At 34.7% G+C, this 22893-nt stretch overlaps 2 protein-coding genes across 6 annotated transcripts; one reads left to right on the top strand and one right to left on the bottom strand.

Moving 5' to 3' along the window:
- Positions 1-1163: 1163 nt before the first annotated feature.
- LOC121252871 (HVA22-like protein k) lies at positions 1164-6315 on the top strand. 4 transcript variants are annotated; one of them, XM_041152719.1, is made up of 8 exons: positions 1164-1297; positions 2518-2576; positions 2895-2992; positions 3812-3863; positions 5022-5085; positions 5250-5345; positions 5781-5853; positions 5939-6315. In XM_041152719.1, exons 1-8 carry the CDS (start codon positions 1268-1270, stop codon positions 6046-6048), a joined length of 582 nt encoding a protein of 193 aa, XP_041008653.1. In that variant the 5' UTR covers positions 1164-1267; the 3' UTR covers positions 6049-6315. The 4 variants fall into 4 exon arrangements, with proteins under 4 accessions (XP_041008653.1, XP_041008646.1, XP_041008660.1 ...); XM_041152712.1 differs by lacking the exon at positions 1164-1297 and adding an exon at positions 1348-1470; XM_041152726.1 differs by lacking the exon at positions 1164-1297 and adding an exon at positions 1402-1524.
- A 249-nt stretch (positions 6316-6564) lies between these two features.
- Positions 6565-12042, bottom strand: LOC121252856 (G-box-binding factor 1). Of its 2 annotated transcripts, none has more exons than XM_041152694.1 (12): positions 11594-12042; positions 9705-9845; positions 9549-9596; positions 9341-9430; positions 9160-9249; positions 8802-8965; positions 8596-8653; positions 8378-8426; positions 8062-8252; positions 7591-7668; positions 7075-7200; positions 6565-6922 (listed from the first exon to the last, which is right to left on the bottom strand). In XM_041152694.1, exons 2-12 carry the CDS (start codon positions 9762-9764, stop codon positions 6821-6823), a joined length of 1056 nt encoding a protein of 351 aa, XP_041008628.1. In that variant the 5' UTR covers positions 9765-9845; positions 11594-12042; the 3' UTR covers positions 6565-6820. The 2 variants fall into 2 exon arrangements, with proteins under 2 accessions (XP_041008628.1, XP_041008622.1); XM_041152688.1 differs by having other exon boundaries at positions 8062-8294; positions 11594-12040.
- Positions 12043-22893: the final 10851 nt, after the last annotated feature.

The raw sequence follows: 22893 nt of genomic DNA, 5'->3' as shown, positions 1-22893 counted from the left end.
GCAAAAATGAACCATTTCTTCCCAACAACTTTTTAAACGTGTAAAATAAGAACTTACAGATGAAGCTTCTTGAGTTAAAAAAGCAACGTTCTTTCAAATCTGAAAAATACGAGGGCGGTTGCTTTGAGCAAACATTTTCTTTAGATCATTCCACATCTCCTTAGCAGAATTGATACAGATGACAGGGGACGCTATCTCCTTCAACATAGCGTTGAGAAGCCATCATAGAACCATTGTATTACACCAAATCCATGCACTATGCATCGGATCAAAGGTAGGAGGCGGTGGCAGAGCACCATTCACAAAACAAAGCTTATTCTTGGAAATAAGGGTCATGGACATAGATTGGTTCCAAGTAAGGTAGTTATCGTCATTGAGCGGCTAAGAGACGAGAACGGCGCTGGGATGGTCACCATGTCGAAGATAGAAAGGATTAGAGTAATTCTCATGGTGATGAGAAGGAGCAACGGGAGAAGGGGGAGGTAAAGATTCAGAGGCCATCTTCAAGATGAGATGAAATAGCACTAGGGTTTGTTTACTTCTGATACCATGATGAGAGATAGAGAAAACTAGGGCACAAAATAGAAGAATCTGGAATACTTCCGTGTATTTCATCAATCAGTAAATAAAACAATATATAGTAAAAGTGAGTAACACACTAACTAAGGTGCATGTGCATACAGGTGATTAAAAATAAATTTTGATACACTAATAAGCGTCGCGTAATCATTTTGAAAAAAATGAATAAATACAAGACTCACATGAAAAAAAAAATTTAATAATAGATCCTACTTTTTTTCAAAGTGACTATATAACACTTATATATTTTACGATTGTATATAATATTATTTTTTTTTAACACAATATTACGTGAATGAAATGAAGCGTTGTATATAACATTTTATTTTAAAAATGAAAAACCCAAACATTCTTTATGAAATGGGCTCATTAGGTTGGTCAATGAAACATTAATGGCCCAAAAGAATACTACGAGGCCGAGACAAACTTGTCCGACTATTACTTTCCAAAATTCAAATGGAGTCCGACGACACCGTTTCTTCTCAGATCCATTCTGCTAGGTAGAATTATTTTTGCGTATTCTTTATGATTTTGGTGTGATTAGTTAAAACAGTGATTTTTTATTAAATAAAAAATGTGGCCAATCACATAGAGTAGCGGAAAGATTACGTAGCATTGAATTTTTGTATTAGGATTATTATTTAAAGGAATTGCACAAAACAATGGTTAGGAAATCGGAGCGGCAGATATGACTCTTCTGGGACCCAACGTAAGCGAGGTAGGAATCATCTTTCTCCGTCTGTTTCGATGCGTGTTCTTCTTCGCCCCTTCCGGCTAAGGTTTTGTGATCTTTCTCTGTTAGAGTGTGGGCCCAATTTGGGACTGGAGTGTTTACTTGCTTCGATCCTGCAAATTTCCATGATCGCCACTCTTACAAACCTGCAAAATTCGGTAGGAGTTCATGTTATTGAGGTTTAACACTGTGGAAAGAATATTTACAAAATGGCAAGTGAGGGCTTAGAGACTCGAATTGTATTTTTGGACTTTTGATAGTCTTTCTGCTTGGTTTTGATACATGAAGTAATTCCTAGAAATTCATATTATTGAATTGGCTACATACGTTTACGGAGTGAAGTATAATACATAAGACGTGGAGGTGGATGTATAGTGAGACGACAAGAGAGATGCATTTAGATCAGGGCTGTGTTTTGTAGTGAACGGAAGAATATTGCAGAAAGTACCAGCAGATCAAGAGTTTTGTATCAGATATAGGAAGAAACATGTAATTATCTGAGACAAAGAGAAGCAATAAAATTATTATGAGAGAATGTAATGATCTTTTTCATAACTAGTATTATCTCTATGTTATCTAAAGCTGACGTATGAGATGTATTACTGAGTTATATAAATAAGGTCTTGTTTTATTTTATTTCATTTCAGAGTAATATGATGTTCACTGGCACTTTCGGAACGTGGTGGTCTTAGTTTGGAAACGAAACTATATAAATGTTTGATGATCTTCTAAGTGTGAGAAAATAGTTTTTACCGGATGGGTGTTGGTAGTGTAAGAGGGATGATTCAGTTGGTGTTTTGTTACACTATTTATGTATTGGCTTGGAATCTATAGGTGTTTGTTACTTTTTGCTTTACATATTGGGGATGAGTTGGGTAATGTCACTCCCTTTGTGTGGGTGAACTGGTGTGTTTTGAAAGATAGAGTAGATGAAACTTTGAGGGTCTGAAGTGTTTTGCTTTGGGTTAAAGCATATAAGGAAGCATCTTCTTGAGATTTTTCTACAATTGATTTAAGTTGTGAGAGGACTTTGTTTTTCGGAACCTTTCTTTATATGCCATGTCTATTCTCATTAAATTATTAATTCCTAGTGAAGAAACTGGTACTATCATTAAACTTGTTATTCCGTATCATAGAGTATTAGAACTACATTTCTTTTCTAACAGATACAGGATTAAAATGACGTTAAATAATATTTCATGCAGGTTGGTTTGCGGTTGCTTCTTTGTCCTCTTGGTTCTAACATTGTAATACGGACAGCTTGGTGAGCTTTGATCAATGTTGCTTTGCTTATTATTATTGAATGCCTTTGTTGCATCTCCTTGCTTGATTTATTTTTCATTTTTAAGCTAGACTCTTTGGCATGCAATAGCACCTTGAAGATTCTTTTGGAGGTCTTTTTGGACTTTAAAATATGTATTCACCTGGCAAAAGTCTGGCCTAAAAAGGCCATGTTTCATCATCCAAGCTCTAATCTTACTCTTTAACAACTCAGTGCTGATATGTGCTCTTTCCTCTACAAAAGAAAAGCAAAATACTCTTTTTTGGCATGTAATTGGAATTTAATCTTCTGCTTGTGCAGCTGTTCTGTTGGGATTGCTTTACCTGTGTACTCTACGTTCAAGGCAATTGAAAGGAAAGATCAAAATGAGCAACAAAGGTTGCTTTTGTATTGGGCAGGTTGAGTTTTCTGATTTTGTCAATGTTTTGATTGTATTCCAGTTGTGTTATAAAGTTTGAATATTATGTTTGTATTGCACTTTTTCTCTTAAACTTGATTCTTAGTTGTTGTGTCCTATAGTGGCTAATTTTCATGGTCGGACTGCTGGCCATTTTCTTAATGTTTTAAGTTAGCGTGATGGCCCAGAATGTTTCTAGTTTAGATGCTGTGCGAGTAGGGTCAAAGGCTTTTAGAGGCTTGGGAAAGCCAAATGGGGTAAGGGTCAACCCTAATTTGTAAAACACCCATTTTCATTGTAGGCCCGATGTTATCATTTTGGGAACCAATGAAAGCCTTTTTTTTCCCTCCAATTTTCAGTTTTGTAATGTAGGAGATGGAAGGAATAGATTGAATTTCCTAAAAGGCTAATGTTAAACTTTGTCACATTCCTGAATACGAGTTATGAAAATCTACATATATGCACAAAAGAAAGCTTTTTAGTAGCTAGCTCCATGCCGCATGGTTTGAGCTGTATAATGGATAAGGAGGTAAATCATCAAGGTATTTTTGTGACAAGAATTGAAATTGAAGAGTCAATCAAGGAGCCATTATTTCATACGTAGTTTTTGTGGTACTCTTGAGTTGATGGAAAGGAGCCACATAACAATAACCACTCTTGGTGACTTAAATATGCATTTTATCTTTTCTGATATGGGACAGGTACAAGTTACCTAGATGATATTATTTGTCGTGGTTCCTTAAATTTTTGAAGTACATGACCTCTAGCCTCTACATGCAACTACTCTGATCCAGTTCCTGTCTGATTCGAATGATTGCAGCTTATGGATCTTTCAGCATCGTGGAAGTCTTTTCTGACAAGCTTCTTTCTTGGTATATTATGAACCCCATTTTATCTGATTATAACTGAAATTGGTTATATTAGACATGCTGTGCCCTTAAGAGACCCTGTTTGATAGGTCTAGGTGTTGGTTGGTATAATCAATGTGATAATTACTTGATGGTATCTTATTTACATTCCTCCCATGTTTACCCAGCTTTTAAATACTTGTAGATTCAAGCAATTTCTTTCTCTCTCTTTTGATTTAGGCGATTAGATTGGTTTGGTTACAAGTTATAAGTAACATCAGTTATCTAAGTTAATAAAAAAACATTTTGAAAAATTAAAATATTGTCTCGTGCATGAGCTCTAGCTCAAATTGCACTTCCTTCCCAATAAGAATGGGCTGGAGGGTAAGTTCAAGATCTACTTGATGGGTGTGTTCGTTTCCAATGTGGAGACAATTTATCTCCAGAATGCTTTGTGCTCTGGTCAGCTTTTTATACAAGTGAGCATTACAAAATCTGTATGGCAAATGGTGATAGCTCACAAATATGTTAAATCTCTGTTCCCTTCTACTGCACCTCTTTACTTGCATGCTTTATATGTTGGACAGCCCTTTCTTCAATTACCTGTGAATCTTTTTTGTTGATAGGTAGCAAATGGAAATTAAATAATCATGTACCCTCCCTAACGTTACTACATGAAAACCAGACCATTTCACAAGGAAGATGCCCTGAAGGGAACTCGAGAGATATTACAATAGTCATCTTCCGACACAAAATTGGCATATAGTCACCATACTTGTGAATCTTATGATAAGAAAGCAGTTGGACCCTACCAATCAATTGTTTATGAAAACTCAGGCTGGCGGATTGAAAAATTCTTGTTGGCAAAATTGATGACAGAAAATGTGTTCTCAAACTCTATTGACTATTTCATGCGATTCATAGCAGACAAAGTGATTCAAATCTTATCCAAATCTCGAGGAAAGATGACTACTCGTATGAGTTTCTTGAAAGACACATTTATTTGTATGGATGCATGTGAACTCGATAAGTTTCCTGATATTGTTCAAATGAATTTTAGCTCAAATGACACTTGCCTTGTAAGAACAAGGTGAATGGTGATGTTGAGGGTTCAAAACTCACTAGGTGCTCGTAACCAGTCAAAGAAAGAAAAAATTTCCTTACATTTTTCATTCCGTGCAGGTTTCCTTTGTACTACCATGTGAAGTTTGCATTTCTTGTTTGGCTTCAACTTCCATCCACTGATGTGAGTTTAATTAAGCACATGCTTCTTTTCGAGTATGTGTCAAGTTCTGACGAGAAGAAGTTGTGTTTTGCTTCTAACAATTATTTTGTACCCCTTGACTGTAGCTTGCTAAGTTTTTGACACGTATAAACTCATAGTTTGAATTGACTGCTTGCTTTCACCAGGGGGCCAAGCAATTATACATGAACCATCTACGTCCATTCTTCTTGCGGCATCAAGTTAGAATTGATCAAATTATGGGTATTGCATATGGTGAAATGGTATGTCTTTGAAGTCTTTTTATATTTTGGTATATATTGTGTGAATGTGTAAATGTAAGGTATTTATGTAACTTCGCGAATTAGAAATCAGTGTTAAGATAGTACCACGAATATCGGAATATGCTTTTTTTCTTAGCTAAAACATAGAAGAAATTCTACTCCACCAATTCCCTTCACCTGTAATTGGTTGAACACTAGACCTCTATCTTAGAAAGGCTAAGAAGGCCAGTATACTACGAAGCTGGTAGTAGTACTTCATTGTGCCAAAACCTAATATATTGGGATAAATGAGGTGCTTTTACTCTATGCATATTTCCCCTGGTTAACAGTACCCTTGAAGTTGTGTTTTTTTAGTTGAACTTGAAAAATCGGTGTGCTGACTGTTATACATGAAATGCTGATTTAGAAAGGTTCTCTGGTTCTCTAAATTTTCAGCTTAAACTTATAAGCGCACATCAAACGGAAATTCAGTTCGCTAGGAATGTGTTTGTGAAGATTATGGGTGCAGGTGAGGACTGGTTTGACAGTGTTTTCAGTCAAAGCGACAAGCTTTATCTTTTCAAACTCTAATTGTTTTACTTCTCTTGGACCAGCGGACCAAATGTTAAGAGGGGCTATGAAGCCCGATCAACCTCGACAGAACACTGCAATTGAAGGCCCGTTAAGATCACCAGATACCCACTCAGATCATCATAACGATTGATTTCTTCTTGTAAGCGTGCATAAAACTGAATCATTTTTCCCTGCCGATGAATATAGTCAATGAAGCTTGTAGCTGGTATCACTCTTTTTCATTTCCTTGCAAGATGAAGGACCCTTCTGCTGTATCTTATCCAGGTGATAGGTGGATTAAAACTCGTATATATTTGTTTTACCCTGTAATAACACTTCATTTTGTTTATGTTTTTATTTCTTTTGTGGTCTGTACTAAGAACATCTTGATGATTATGGAAGTGAGAAAATCAAATTTTAGTGCATCCTCTGTTGGGAATTCAGTCTCATGCTCTCTCTAATGACATTTTTCATTGTCCATTGGCCCACTGGTATAGACTCTGGAGAACAAACAAATTGAATTACAAGCCAGAAGTACTTGAATTCATGTGGAGCTCCCTCGACAGAACAATATGTTATAAGCATGGCAAACATAAAACATTTAAATAGTCAACTGATGATGAGCAATTAAACGTGAATTTCAACAATATCCATTGGGATTGCACTCCATATCTAAACAGTTGCCGTGGAATTCTCCTATATGATAAAACTTGCTTCACAACAGTCCAATACAGTACGGATGGAGTCATCAACGTATCCGCTCAGTTTAGAATCATAACAGTTAATAGTTACAAGAGGTTAAGGCTATAAGATTAGTAAGAAAAATAAATGTTCCACGCTCAATGAGAGCCAATGTCATTACTACCTGGAGTTTAATTAAATTCTGTTTTCTGACTACAAAGTCATCTGTCATAGGAGGGTTACTAACTGTTGTCATCACCATCATCAGACTGAACGACTGTTGCGGTGATGTTTCGTTCAAGGTTGGCGACTGCATCCGGTCCACAAATTCGCGTCAATTCTTCCTGTTATAGCAACAAATATAGGTTAAACTTCCCCATCAGACTCATGGGATCTTCAGGAGATTAGAATTGATTGAAATTGTTTTGACATATTGGACAATCAATTGATAATCAGAAAAAAAAAAATCAGAAAGAAGAGGGTTTTAAAATTAAACCTTGATGGAACTGTTTTCGGATGTAAGATTTTCACATTCCTCAGAAAGCCTCTGCATCTCGTCTCTGAGGGTGTGATTCTCATTGCTCAAGTTTTCCACCCTCACCTGTAGTTCTTCACATTCCGCCTGGTTGATACAAGTAATGCAAGATTGATTTAAAATATATGCAAAATCACACAAGTATTTCAGCTTTCTGACAAAATTAAAAGTCCAAGATATTTATTACTGCAGTATGCATTACAATAATATCAAGGGCCGTAAAGTTCAATCATGAAAATGATGTTCCCTCATCTTCATATCATTCAACTTCATAAAGAGAGGGGAAACACATGTAGTAACTTGCATGAAAGATATATATGATCCTTTTGTCACAAATTAAGATGGTTAAAAAATTGAAAGAGGCACGGCTAGGGATTCAAGAACATGACTGAACATAAGAATTCAGGTCGGTTGTAATATTAGTAAAGAAATGGGCAAACAGTTGAACCCAGCAAGCAGCAAAAAGTAAATCTGTACCTGTTTTCGTAATCTTGACCTCCGAGCTGACTCCCTATTAGACTGCTTCCTCTTCTGTCTTTTCAGTTCTCGTTCATCCTGTTAGCATCAAGAGCTAGAATTCAACACAGGAATTTATAGAGATCTTAATTGGTATAATATAAAGGTGGATAATAAACTACTATAATAACACAAGAAACAAAGTTATTGAACAAGCGTATATGCAAGTCAACCACAATCACAAGAAAGCATATCAAGTGATAAACTAAAGACACAATGCCATATAAACACAAATAGGATATCAACACTGCTGGGATGTCATAGCTACAGGCGCACGTGTGCACAAGCATGGGATGGTAGACAATGAGACAAAGGCGCAGAAATTTGACAAGAGATTTCATTGTTAGGTGATTTGTTTTTAAATATAAAAAAGTAGAACGGAAAACAGGCACATGAAAAGAAAGAAGAAAAAACGAAAATGCTTAAAGGTACCTGTATCCACTGATCGGGCATTACGCCTTCGCATCCAATCATCGTTGGAGGAGCAAGTGCTGATGAGGCACCAGATGGATTTGGTCTCACTTTTGCAGCTCCAGCACCACCAGGGGATGCACTCCATAAGTCCATTCCAATATTCAAATTAGTTGCAGGCATGGAGACCACAGGCTTCCCAGGAACTGAACCTTGAATAATGCCCCCAGCAGTGTTATTTTGTGCATTGGCTCCTGAGGGAGTCATGGTGAGTACAGAATTGTCACAGGTAAAGGAAGATAAAAGGGACAGATTAGATTGAAGATGAAAAATATACCATCTGCCAGCATCTGGTGAAAGCTTCCCTTCTTACTCGCAGCAAAATCCTACAGAAATGAGCTTATGTTCATTAGGAGAAAAAAAAACATCATAGCAACAGGCCAGATTAATACAGATATAAGCCACTTAAAAATTCCAAATGTTAAGGACAGGCATGCAGAAACCAGAAAACATAAATAAGTGAAAACCACACCTCTTGATATTGATATGATGTACCTGTTGGTCATTATTCTCATCACTTCCATCTGATGAACCCTCAGTACCACTTTCAGCACTGTTAACAAAAGAAGGGGGAGGGGGGGAGCAAATTTCAGATCAGTATGTACTGGTGATGGCAAAATTTTTTATGGCCAATGGTAAGGAAAAATTCATGCAAAAACTTGTCAGAAGAAGATCCAAAGTTACACTTTATGTTGCTGCACCTTTGTGAAGCACCATCATTTCCCGAACCTGAAGTTGCCTTCACACTCTCTCCAGCCTTGCCTGAATTTCCAGAAATTCCTTTGGGTTTTTTAGCTGAAGCTCGGTCCTTCCCATCAGGTCCTTTCCCTTCCAACTCTGCATTTGTCTGTACTGAGTTTGGGATCTACAGAAGCAATGGGAGAAAAAAAAGTAAGATGACCAATTCAAAAACTTTCCAGTGTTTTACTTGTAAAAAAAAAAATACCTTTTGTATTCCATAGCAGCAAGTGTGTGTGTAAGCACGAGATTGTCTTGTTAAAAAACAAAATGCACCAGGGCAACTTATTTAGAATGAAAGTGAGAGAACACTAGGATTACCGTGGCCATATTAGGATGAGCATAAACTCCTCCTGGAGGATATAGAGCTGGGTATGGAACTGGGGTCCCATATGGTGGGATCAAAGGGTGCTGAAAAATAGCCAACAGAAAAGCATATAAGAACCTTCAATCCTCTAGGATGTATGCCTCTACATGACCCAAAGAAAAGGGAGATATTCACCTGGCTTCCCCACAAATAGGGGTGGGGTGTTGGAGATGCAACAGTTGAGGCAAAAAAGGGAGGTGGAGTAGCTCCAGGACCATAATAAGCCTAAACAAGAAGCTCATTTATAAGCCACTAACTATATTCAAATAATCCTGATACATAAAGCAAAGATTTCATAAATGCACAAATAAATTGAAAAATTAAACATAGTTTCACCATAAACCTGCATAGAGCTCGACCAATCAGGATAAGAAGGTGTTGTGGGTATTTCCTGCAAATACATATAATTATGCTTTGGAACCAAAAGAGGATACCTACAAAAAGGGAAAAACAGAAGCAAAAGAAAATGGAGGAGGGGTGAGGAGGAGGATGGGGATACCTGAGTTGAAGAAGCTGATTTGGAAGGCTTAGGAGGTGCGCTCTCTTCCCCTGTCCCCATTGAGGTCGTTTCAGAAAATCCTTTCAAGTGCCTAAGTTAATGACCAGATCACTTGTATCCTCAGTAAAATCTATGAAGCACCTGACAACACCATATGAAAATATATACGTGAGATGTAGCAAACTATAAGGAAGATTTAAAAGATGAGAACTTACATATCACAGATACTGTTTTGAATTAAACAAAATCAACTTATCTCAATTCACATGAAAATGTGAAGCTGTAAAATTCAAGGCCTCCTACATACATCAAAATGAAGTAAACTCACCACCACAACGAACAAGGTCATGGAGCTCTTCTTTTACAAGTGGAAAGGTGGCAACATGCCCAAAGGAAGAATATCACTTGTATCTCTAATACTTGTAACAAAGCAATCATTCAGCAATACACAACAAAATTGTAGCTCACTTGAATGTATGTGAATCAAGTTCAGGGCTCTGTGGACGCCTTACCGCTAGGAACACAATAAGAGAATGTGGATCGGAAAGATTGAGTAAAGCCAAGTCATGCAAAGGCATCATCCCAGTGTAACGCCCCTTGCCATGACAATATCAAATGACAGGACCAGAATATTCCTTGGATGGTTCTAATTCCCTCGGTAACGTCAGAATAAGGACAAGTCACAAATCCCAAATTTCTCAAAATCTTAATAGGCACCTGAATAATGCAATAAGATTCCTATAGACCATAGTTTTCCTGTCCTCGGGGGCAGTTTGCATTCTTATGTGCCGCTCTTAGTGGTCCATACATAGAACTAGTTGATATCCAACACAGATTACAGGTACTTGTCTGGTGATATATTCAGCAAAGACACCACAAAGGAAAATCAGCATATCACATACTTGATTGAGCTCATGCTGGAACCAAAAACGCTTTATTTAAACAACATGACTGTATCTTTTCAAGCTATTCTCCTATCTTTTGACATGTTACATCCAAGCTTGTAAGGGTTTTTGGTAATTAATTCGTCCCATAACTACATACTCCTGTAAGTGTTTCTCTCCGATAAACATCCAAGCTTCTGACCACTGAATAAGGTATTATATATTTGAAGTAATCCCTTGTACCAAATGAACAAATCCCAAAAGGCAACTAAACATTAAAGCTTTCCTATAGGTTCCTTCAAAGCACATATATCCACCAGCATCTTACATATATATTCACTCCCTCACTTAGACCAGTAACCATTTAGCTCATTTGGATAGTGAGATGAGATGAGATGAGATGATTTTAGATGAGTTGAATAAAATATTGTTAGAATATTATTTTTTAATATTATTATTGTTTTGAGATTTGAAAAAGTTGAATTATTTATTATATTTTGTATGGTAATTTGGAAAAGTTGTGATGATGAGATGAAATAGGTTGAGAGTGTTACTGTATTCAAACAGGGCCTTAATACTTACACGGATAAATCTAACAATCAAGAGACATATCTTACCGAAAGATTATCAATTATACTTCATAAGTCTAGTCTAGGCATTTTATTCATGAATTTTCTTCTGCATACCACTCTGTCAGAGCAAAAACAAAGAAAAGTACGAAATTCACGAGAAAACCCAAGCACTGTATATTCCATGCATAGCTATTTCAATTCGTTAGAAAGCTCAAGACTCAAATCTAATCAGATTAGAGAAGCATAAATTATAATCATTAGCAACAGAAAAAAACAACTGAAATCCAGTAACAGAAATCGCAGCTAAGAAATTTGAGATCAGGCGCTTAATTCTGAGAAATATATATATATATTTTTTTTTAAAAAGAAGAAAATATTTGTAGCCACCAACACGTAGGCGGAGAGAGAGAGAGAGAGAGAGAGAGGGACTGACCTGCTTTCATGGCGGTTGGAGAAAGGTGAGGTGGATGTCCAACTGGGATACAGCCCCCCTTCTTTTTCTTTCTTGTATATACTTTCTTTTTCTAATTTTTCTTTTAAATCAACGGCCGAAAATTTTAGCGGCTGAGAAGCCAATCTGTGCGGCGTAGATTGCACGCACGTACGGCGTAGAAAGCCTACCCTTTCGGCTTTCGGTGTCTCCCTTGTCTCTCAGGACAGGAATGAGGAAGCTGTTATGTTGTTAATGTTATGTACGGGGTTGTCGTCGTTAATGTTTGTGATGAGTATAGATCGTACGGCGAGGGAGTGGATCCGGCGTGGCGGGGTCGTATTGGAAGGGAGGGCGGTGGGGTGAGGGAACGAAGGTTAGGGTTTGGCTAGAGCGACACGTGAGAGGGAAAGAGGAATCCAGCTGTCCACGTTATAGAGATTGTGACGAAGCAGCAACCCACGATGACTCCTCCGAGTCCTAAATTAACTTATGGATAATCTTAAACATTTGCTGCTTTTTCTTTTACCAAGTCCGAAAACTCCACGTGGCATCGATCAAATACCATGGGCTGCCTCTCTCCGCTGTTTTGGATTGTCGAGGAAAAATTAAATAATATTTAAAATTTTAAAAGATATGTAAATTTTGTATATTTTTTTTAAAAATAAATAAATAAATATGAGAATTTTATTTTATTTTAAAAAGAATGTGTAAAATTTACGGATTTTATATTTATATATAGTAGTATTCCACTCAGATAATTAGAAGTCTGAAATACGTCGACAGTGGGTTCCGTCCCTCATAAATAATAATTTTAAAAATATTATTTACACAGTCTTAGATGTATAAATTCATGTAGTCCATTTAAAAATAATAATATCTATCATAAATTTACAAAAAAAACTGCACAAAACTTGCATAATTTTAATTATATGACATATCATATGTTTAATGATTATTTTAAACTAAAATTTAATGGCCTCCTCTAACATCGATCAGATATCAAGCATATTCTGAAATTTTTCAATAATTACTCTAAATTAAATCCTTTGATTTTGATAACGTAATATAAAAATACAATAGATTGTATTTATCTTAATAATGTGGAAAAATATTGACTGCATTCCATAAATTTCATTTAAGTCCGAAGATTGAAAAATACTTCTTTAAGGTTTTTCCAACAATAATGTATGCAAGGGATTTAGGTATTGAGATTTCATCAATTTTTCTTACTTTAATTCGGGTGCATTTATTTATTTTTAATAAAAAAATGCATTATGACTAAATTAGAGGTATACGAGACTGTAGGGCTCGGAGGGAGACAGGGTAAAATAAAATGGACAATGAGCCATAAAAATAACAATTTTATTTGGAAAACGTATGAGTTCAACAAATCTTGTTGCGCACAAAGTTTTAAGTTTGAATAATGTTAGTATGTATTCTTATTTTTACCGCTCACGTATTTATTTATTTATTAAAAAAGTAATTATTAATATATTAATATTTTTTTATTTTTTAAAAATATTTAAAAAAATATAAAAATAAAAATAAAAAAATAAAATACATAAATTTTACCTAGCCCAGGCTAGCATCAGTATTTTGAGTTATTCCTAAGTAATGCTGGCAGTGGGAAGTGGGAAAGTAGAAAGAAAAATGACATAAATGGAGAGTGGAAAGAGGACTGTGGGAAAGAAAGTAATCCTTTCCTCCAAAGTCCAACCACGCCCATAGCATGGGGCTAATTCTTAAAACAAAAAAAAAGAATCCCACTTATCCCAAAGCACCTTTTTAAAACCCCCTAGATATATGCCAGTGCCCATCGATTCATTAGGTAGGTGAAAAATTTTTCCTATTAATTATTATTTATTATTCTATGTCCTATAAAAAAAATACTCTCATATCTTACAAAAAAAAAAAATTATAAGTGTAGAGTATAAGAGTGAATAGTAATTAATAAATAGAATTCCTCTAGATAAATATGAGAGTTTGGTGTGTAAAGATCGACACCAGTACGACGTAGCAAAAAATTATAGTAAAACGACAAAGGCTGTGTTTGGCCTAAATTTGGCTACTGAGACTATCTCATATTATTTTATTACTATTCATAAACAATTCATTATTATTTATAAATTATTTCACTATTATTTACAGATGATCTAGAATTCTCTTAACATTTAAATATACCCTGACCCAAGAAGCAGTATCAATACTTTCTAAGCAGGAGAAATTAATCATTTCATCTACAAATTACCACCTATTTTCACTTTGCACCCTAAATTACTCGAGGTTTCACTCTGCATTTTTCATCCAAAGCTGAAAGTTAAGATTGTGTCATGTAGCCAATATTTTCTTAACCGAGAGTGTAAATTAAGAAATATAGGTAGTTAGGGTGTAAATTGAAACTTGTAATATAGGATGCAAAGTGAAAAATAGGTGATAGTTTGAGGGTAAAAGGTGTAAATTTGAAGAACATTCGTAGAGAGAACTAAAATCCTTTTGTTGAAGTGGTGTTCAACCAACATGCTCATACTGTTGGTTGAAATGGTGTTCAACTAAAATTCCACAAGGAGAAGAATTTTTAGCCACAAATTAAGACTATCTCACGATATGTAACATGGTAGGCTATGATATCATCTACACTGGAGCCAAGACAGATACTCAAAATAGGAAGGTGGCCATCAAATAGAAGAAAAGAGGAACATTGATTCGATTAAGAGCTTTATATTAGTTCTCCCATTTCCATTAATTTTGTACTCTCTTTCTATCCAGAGTCTTGTACCATGTTCAAACCATAATGTTAATTCAGTTGAGAATCTGTCTGGCTTTGAAGGTAAAATAATACTAAGGAGAGAAATGTTCATCCCGGCTCTACCTTCTTGAGGCTCTTGGGATCTTCAATCTCAACCACCTTGGGAGGCTTGGTCAGTTTTGAACAAAACTTCTAGAGGAAATTACGGATTTCCATGAACTGTGGATGGCATTTTGGGGGTTGGGGGTAAGATCTTCTGCAAGGTCCTGAATGCTAGGTCTTTCATTCTGAAAGTAAGAGCAACAGTCATTTAAATGCTGTAACCAAATTATTCATAAATGATCAGATATTTGCTTCAATAGCAATAGTCAGGCCGACGGCCTCATCTATTTTTACAACTATTCTTTTCTTATTTCATTTTATTTCATTTAATCATTACAACTTTTTTAAATTTTCACGTAAAATAAAATAGACAATTTAACTTTTTTAAATCTTAGAGCAAAAGTAATATTAAAAAATATATTTTAATAATATTTTATTCAACCTTTAACTTTTATCGCAACTCATCTCATCTCTTATTTAAAAACAAATGAGACAGCATATTTATTCTGGCACGCTTACTCTTAAAAAAAAAAATGCAGTTACTATAAAAGAAGTATGGAATGGCATTCTGTATGGTACGTACTTTTGCGGTAGCATATGTACCAGCATGAAGTAGATTGCCTTGAATAAATAGTCTTTGTGAGGAGCAAATAATTTTGTATACAAACAACTATCATCTTTCAATTGCTTAATTATTACAACTGAGGTGGTCTAGCTGTAAAATTATTATTTGTTTCAAAAATTTAAACTGATGAAAAGATGTAGATTTTATTATTTATTTTATATCTTAATACTCCCTCTCATGACGTGTAGGCCAAACTCTCCCTCAATAGGTAGTCTAACACGTGAAATATTTAATTAAATGGAGTAGAGTGTAGAGTCAGGATTCAAACTCAAGATTTCTGCTCTCACACTATGTGAAATCACTACTTGACCAAAAAACTTAAACTGATGAGAAGACATAGATTTTATTATTTATTTTATATCTTACATCATGTTTTGATAGATAAATGCTGTTATTTGTTCTGAATTTTTTCATCCCTCAATCATACCAGTTGATGTGTCACATTTTAAGCGGATATCTATTTAAGTGATTGAAATATAAAACTACTACTCTCCCTTCTCTCTCTTGAAAAAACTCTCTCCCTTCTCTCTAAACTCTCTCCCCAGATCCGGCTAGAGGGGCTAGGAGCTTCAGCTCCCTTCCCCCTTCCTCCCTCTCTCCCCCTCCCTCCTCCTCTGTGTAGTGGTTCATTTTATATTTTTATGTTTTTTCAGGCCAAATAAGGGAGAATTGCAGATTTGGAAGCTTTCGATGACCACAGACTAGCACGCGCCCCTTCATGGTGTTACCCAGCCGCCGATCTTCAAGACCACCAAATACGGTGCCAAACGAAGCGATGAGTGGCCCGCACGCACAGGTTGAAGTTCTCAGAGATGTTTAGCACGTGACTCTCACGCGCCACTGGGAAGCCCTCTGCTAATGCCACGCGCGGCGCTTCTGGAGCCTATGAGTCCGGGACTTCCAAGATCAGGTGTCAATTTTCCTCCCATAGTGGCACGTGTACTGCACGCGCCACAATAACCTCTTGGTGCATTGTTTTTTCCGATTTTGCGTAGTGTTCCCTATTGTATTTTATTTCGTGTCTTGTCTTTACTTTTTAGAAAAATAAAAATTCAAAAAAATAGTGCATTTGGACCTTAGTCCAAATAGAGCAGTCCCCCCCCCCCCCGGGGATGCTTATGGTGGGGTAGTGCTCTATACTCCACTTAGTCGGGGTATTGGGTTTTGTTAACTCTGTCGTGGATAAAGTTGTGCACGACAGATCTCTTAAACTTGGATCTTTAGAGATCTGTCGTCTGGACTAGACTATGTCAGTCATGGAAGTGTACTGGAAAGCTATTAACGTTTGTAACTGATCACTTGTTTTTAAGTCAAATTTGTATGTCATTTATTATGAATGAAATGTAATCCATTATTATATGTAAAAAAAAATGAAATATAAAACTACTTAAAATTTGCCCCATCGGCCAGCACGACTGGAATGAGAGAGTCTCTTAAATCAAGAGAATTATTGCTCTAGATAATGAAGTATAATGCCTTCACAATATTTTCATGTTTTACCCTTGATACGAGCATAACCTCCATCTGAAAATTCTTCCTTACATGACTTACATCCGATGTTCTGTTTGGCTGTATGACCTTTACGGCAACGACCTTTGATTCATACCTAAATTCAACCAGCATCATTATTACAACACCCATATTGGTAATTCCTCAGTCGTAGCATGAACAACGACTAGTGGTTGAACAAAAATCAATAACCTATCTAGTATTTGCCAGCATGTTTCCTGCTATGTTTGGTTGGTTAACTGATGTCAACCCATCTCAAACTAATAATTGATATGACTCACTATTTTTTTAATTTTTCATAAAAAATTAAATCAATCTCAACTCACATGACCACATCTTCAACAATAGATGTTTCAAATGCCGGTATATGTCATTTTTTTTCCCTCATAATGGCACTGATCAATCTAAAAATTTTCATTCCGGCTATGCTCATGCATTGAAACCAGAAAATTGGTTGTACCCAAACCAATAATTTTTTACAGTTTTTTATTTTCATGAGGAATCTTCCCCACGTAACCCAAATTTCCTAGTTAAGAACTACCACATATAACTAGTTTAAAAACCAGACAAACAGTCATTCAAATTCATTTGCACATTTCTTGTACTAGGAAATTTTCCCAAAGCAGGAATTTTAAAATAGATTATGAATATTAATGCTATCCCACGTTTGAAAAATTATTAGATACGGAGTACGAATGACATGGTACCCTCATCCTTATATAAGACGATGTGTCATTAATGACATGTCGTTTTATGATAGGTTGAGAGCACCACTTGTCTATACTCTGAGACTGCTTAATTATTTTACTCCAAACATTATGAAACGCTAAGAAGATACATTTGTCTTTTGGTTGACAATGATTATAATCAGTCTATCGTAGAAAAGTATTGATACTGCAAACCCTAAACTACCATCTTATCTCCAAATGTACATTGACAGAAATTACCAAACTTGCAAATCACACGCAACATTGGCAATTTGCTGAGGAAAAAATATAAAGCAAGTCATGCCTGCTAGTGATAATCACTTTCAAACTTGGCATGACAAGCTGCAATGTATTCTCTTTTGTGCCTACGGACCAGTCAGGTGTTTTCCTTCAATTTACACACAAATTACAAGCTGCCACGTAGGCAGTTCAGCAAAATTCATTATACACTTGCACACAGGTGAAATTTTTTTTTTTTTTACAGCTCTTCCCTCCCTACCACCCCCCCTCCGGTCACCTGCTCTCCCTCCACCTTCCGTCACTCTCTTCTTTTACAACAAAATACGATTTGTGTAGAAGCTTGCTTCGAAACAAAGCATAGATGGGAGAACCAAGCACCGAGAGATCTGTGTAGAGGGGAAAACCACGTCTATTCATAGATATCTGTGTAGAGGCTTGCTCCGAAAAATCTCTAATATCTGTGTAGAGGCTTGCTCCCCTGTGGCCATTGACAAGAGATTTATGGCCATCGATGAGAGTTTGATTTTTGGCTAGTCCTTTTCGGTCAATCCAGTTCATCCCAAGCAATAAACCTTGAGTTTGATTTTTTTTTTCTTATTCCTGTTTGGCTGCCAAGAAAGTTTTATTCTATTGAGTGTGTTGATTAGAAAAATAAATGCTAATGCGTATAATGATGTGTCTAGGTTTTGCAATAATGCGTGTAATGCTGATGTGTGTAATGCGTATATTGGCCTGGGTTCGAAGAACAATGGGTTCGAGGGAGACAAAAATGGCCTTTGTTGAAGAAGAGGAAAATGGATGTGAGAAGAGAGACAGGGAAGAGAGAAGAGGGAAGAGAGAAGGGAGAAGAGATAGGGTAGAATGAATGTGATTCCATCGTAACTTCAATAAGTCCCCTATGTGTTGGAACTCTACTGGCAGATGTAAAAGTTAAATACACACCCGACCGGTTTGAAGTTAATCTCTTCTCTTTTTCATCCTCCTATGCTAAGAGCATTCCCAGCAGGTATCGCAAATGTATATTTTTTCTATAATTTGAGAAATTTTTTAGAGATTTGGTTAAAATCCCCTACATCAAATCTCTATTTTAGGAAAGAGTAATGCTACATATAGTCGTGGAATGCGTAAACGCCGTACAGTCACTTTGAAAAAGAGTGAGATTCACTGTTAAAAAATTAATTTCTTTTCATGTGGGTCTCATATTTATTCATTTTTTTCAAAGCGACTGCACGGCGCTTGCACACTCACGACTGCAAGTATCATTTCTCTTTAGGGAAATGGTTTAGGGGATGAGGGGATGAACAGTGGTTCTCCAAATATAAGGAATCACTATTCATCCCCTAAATCATTTTTTATCAATATTTTATTCTAATAAATAAAATAAATTATTCTTCCAATCATCTACATTTTCTCTCATACTCATATTTGTTATAGTTTTAAATAATAATTTTAAAAATAATTTAAATAATTATGAAAAATATAAAAAAATTAATTTTAAAAATATTATCATACCCGCAACAAAATAATTTAAATTTTTGTTTAAAATATTTACTAGAGTAATAGTTCAAAACATATGAAAAAATATTAAGCAGTTAAGTTTGTAAATAGAAGTGAGAGAAAAAATTAATAAAGAAATAATAGAGAAATATTATTTTAATCGAATAGAGAAAAAGGATAGGGAATGAGATGTATGAGGTTTTTGAAATCGGAGTAAAATTTAAGAAAAAATTCTAAGAAATGTAGTTTTTAACTAAATTATAGAAAATTTTGAAGGAAACCGAATATAAATGCTCTAATAAGAAGGGACTCCAAAGTCCCGAAGTCCCAAAAAATGAGGCGGTCACCCCATTTGAGAGGGCACTTGGCCTGACCAGCCACACTGGGTGGCAAGAACCATCTGCGTAGGTGGTTCTAAAGCCACTCGTTTTTTTTATTATCCTTAGATATGCTTTACTTTGTTTTGTCATTAATTTTAAAGAAAAATGTTAAATGTATTTAAAAAAAATTTACAAAAAACTTACTTCTCCATATATCAATTAATGATATGTTGAAAATCATAAAATTTAAAACTCAAAAGAAAATTAAAAAAATAAGTCTTGTAAGTAAAATTATAAGTAAAAGTGTAAATACATGTAACACTATTCAATTTTAAAAGTCATAATAATAAATTTTAAGCTTAAATAAATTTGAAAGAAGGGTTAGGATCCCTAGAAGCTTAGAGCACTAGCATTGGTGTAGGTAAATGTAAATACAAACCAAGATTTAGCTAATAATCACACTAAATTGTCTACATTGAAAGAGGCAAATGCATTTTTTTTTTTCTTACAAACTACAGTAAATGTACATATTTGGTGGGTTAATATTCCCAATCTATTAAATATTTTATGAGTTATTTCTCTCTCCTCCAAAATATTATTAGCTTGGCAAAAAAAGATAATTGACAAATAATAATTTAATTATAAATTAAATTATTAATTAACTTATGGTCAGTATAATTATAAAATACAAAAAAAGAACAATTTAAGAAAATTTTTTTAATTAAAATTTGTTTTTTGAAATGATAAATGTTATAAAGAAGTCTTATACCATAAATTTTTATATAATTAATATGTGATTTCTTATTTTTATTATTTTATTTAAATAGACACATATTTAAACATTAAGATATAAAAAAAAAATTGATAAATCACATGTTATGTTATGATGTGTGATGTAAAACTTTTACGTAAAATTTCTCTTTCAGAATATATATAGCACATCGAATTGCTCACCTCACCATTATTAAAGAAATAGAAGGGACTCATAGCAGAGAGCATTGTTCTTGAAAATGGCAATAGAAGTCAGTATTAAGCGTGTAGGAGCATGAGATCCCCCGTTGTTTTGTTTTTTTTTTTTTTTGGCACATAGTGTTGGGAGGCTTGAGCTACATTCAAGTACAGAGTGTATTACTCAATCTTTTTGAGTGGTTCTGCCGGAGAGGAGAGTGGAGCTGTGTCTCTCATACTCCTCTCCGTTCCCTTTCCAAAATAGTATATTGTGTATATTTTTATGGTAGTGTTTTGTTTTTCTTCTTCCTTCTACCGGTTTAGTTTTGGTCAGATCTACTACTCTTCGGCAACCACTTGTCGACATACGTCCCACTACGCAACTCTACAGCCGCCTATTTACTGAAACGATGTGGAACCGTGGCAAAAATGTCGGCACGTGACCCGCACGCGAGGCTTGCTTCTGCGCGTGGCACTCACGTGCCGCTGCTCCTTGATGAGTCTGCCGGTTACACGCATCACACCAACATTTTTCCCACCTCGAGATCTTTCATATCTGTCCCACCTCACCTCCTAACCATTGACAAGTGGCCTCAACGCACCACCACAGAGGCGTGGGTTGCAGATCAGTCCATCCTATACCGATTTTGAAAAATAGATTGTTATGTTATCGCGTTCCCTAACCGACAATCTTAAAAAATGGACTAAGATCTCTCCAAAAAAATATCTCAAGACAACAAATTATAGTGCACCCACAGTTTATAACGCCTCCAGCGGTGACTTACTTAAAAACCATCATTTAAGATGACTCCCTTTTTGTAGAGTATGGATGAAAACTAAGAAATTAGTTTTAAAATCCGTTTTAATTTTTTTTCCCATTACTTTTGCAATGTGGTTATTGTAGTTGGGGGTGTTTGTTGGAGAACCCTACCCCTCTTCATGTACCATCTTTTTTTTTTTTTAATAAAATTTGCTTACTTAGAAAAAAAAGAAATTACAGCGTGTATAACACTTCCTTTTTCTTATTTTTTGGAAGAACCGTCAGTGCTATTCTTCTATTGAGGAGTGAGTTTTGTCAACGATTGATTTATTTTTATTAGGCACAACACACTCAATCTAAGAATGCAAGAGATGCAAGACGAATGAACTTCGACCACCCCTTTAACTAAAGTAAATGCGCATCTTCCTTCATCATTACTGGATGTTTTCAGGTAATCCAATCAATATCATGCACTAACAACCACTTTCACAAAAGTCAATAAGGTTGATTGTTAAATTCATCTGAATTTAATTTAATTTAATATAATTTTAAATTAAATCTAACATTTAAATACTTAATTTTGGATGTGTTTAGATGTTGAAGTGAGTTAAGTTGAGTTGAATTGAGATGATAAAATATTGTTAGAATATTATTTTTTAATATTATTATTATTTTAAAATTTAAAAAAGTTGAATTGTTTATTATATTTTGTGTTGAAATTTAAAAAAATTATAATGATGAGTTGAGATGAGTTGAGAGGAGTTAAAGATTCAAATTAAGAAACTCATTTAAACTCAAAACTTCTTTACACGTGGGACCCATAATTTTTTTCAATTCAATACTTCTTTATATGTGGAACTTACAACCTTTTTCAACTTCTCATAAATACATCTAAATTTATCTTAATATCTAAATATATTTAAACTCATTTGAGGTGGACCTCACAAAACTCACTCTACTATCTCAACTCATTACTATTCATAAATAACTCAAATCAGCTCAATATCCAAACGAAACCTAAATTAATTATTTTGTATTATTCTTAAATTAACTTTATCTTTCTAAATCAATATCTATTATATTGGCATGAACATTGAGCCTTTATCTGGCTATTCATGTAAAAAATTATTTGAATACGGGAAATTCAGGGCTTTACCAAGCCGGCTCTTTTGCCTTATCCACGTAGAGTCTGAATTTTTTTTTAGAGAAATATTTTAATTACAAAGAGATTGTATATAACATTATTTTTATATAAAAGTAAATTCATAAATTAATGAAACTAAATGTGATATGTCAGATCTAATAAATTACATGAAACTATATCAGTTTGTGAGTTTATTTTTATGAAATCTCTTTATATATGTAGCACTTTTCTTTCTCGTATATTTTAAATGAAAAATATCTTTATAAAATAAATTATAAAAATATTATTGTCTTATAAAAATATTTATATTTTAAAGCACGATTGTAAAAATATGATTAAATAAAAAAATGTGCGTTTGTTATTCATCTTTATCTGATCCCTTTTCGTTTAGTGATAAAAAAAAAAGTAGAAATAATTTATTTAAGTCCTAAATATATAAGTTTTGTGAAGTTCATTTGTGAAAAAGTGGGCACAACTTCAAAAAGTGTAAAAGAATATGTTCGTTTTTAGTAAAATCTATTTTTTCACAAAAGACATGCGCATAATTTATCTATTTAAAGTTGTATCATAGCTTTAAAAATAATATCTCACAAATAGAAAGAAGCCAATATCAAGGAATAAAAAAGCAATACGTGACTTATTTGAAGCCACTTGATGCCACATGACTTGTTAAAAAAATAAAAATACATTTAAAATAAAATA

Source organism: Juglans microcarpa x Juglans regia, chromosome 1D, assembly GCF_004785595.1.
Source record: "Juglans microcarpa x Juglans regia isolate MS1-56 chromosome 1D, Jm3101_v1.0, whole genome shotgun sequence".
Lineage (NCBI taxonomy): Eukaryota > Viridiplantae > Streptophyta > Magnoliopsida > Fagales > Juglandaceae > Juglans > Juglans microcarpa x Juglans regia.
Note: the sequence above shows the minus strand (reverse complement) of the source record. Positions and strands in the feature narration are given on the sequence as shown.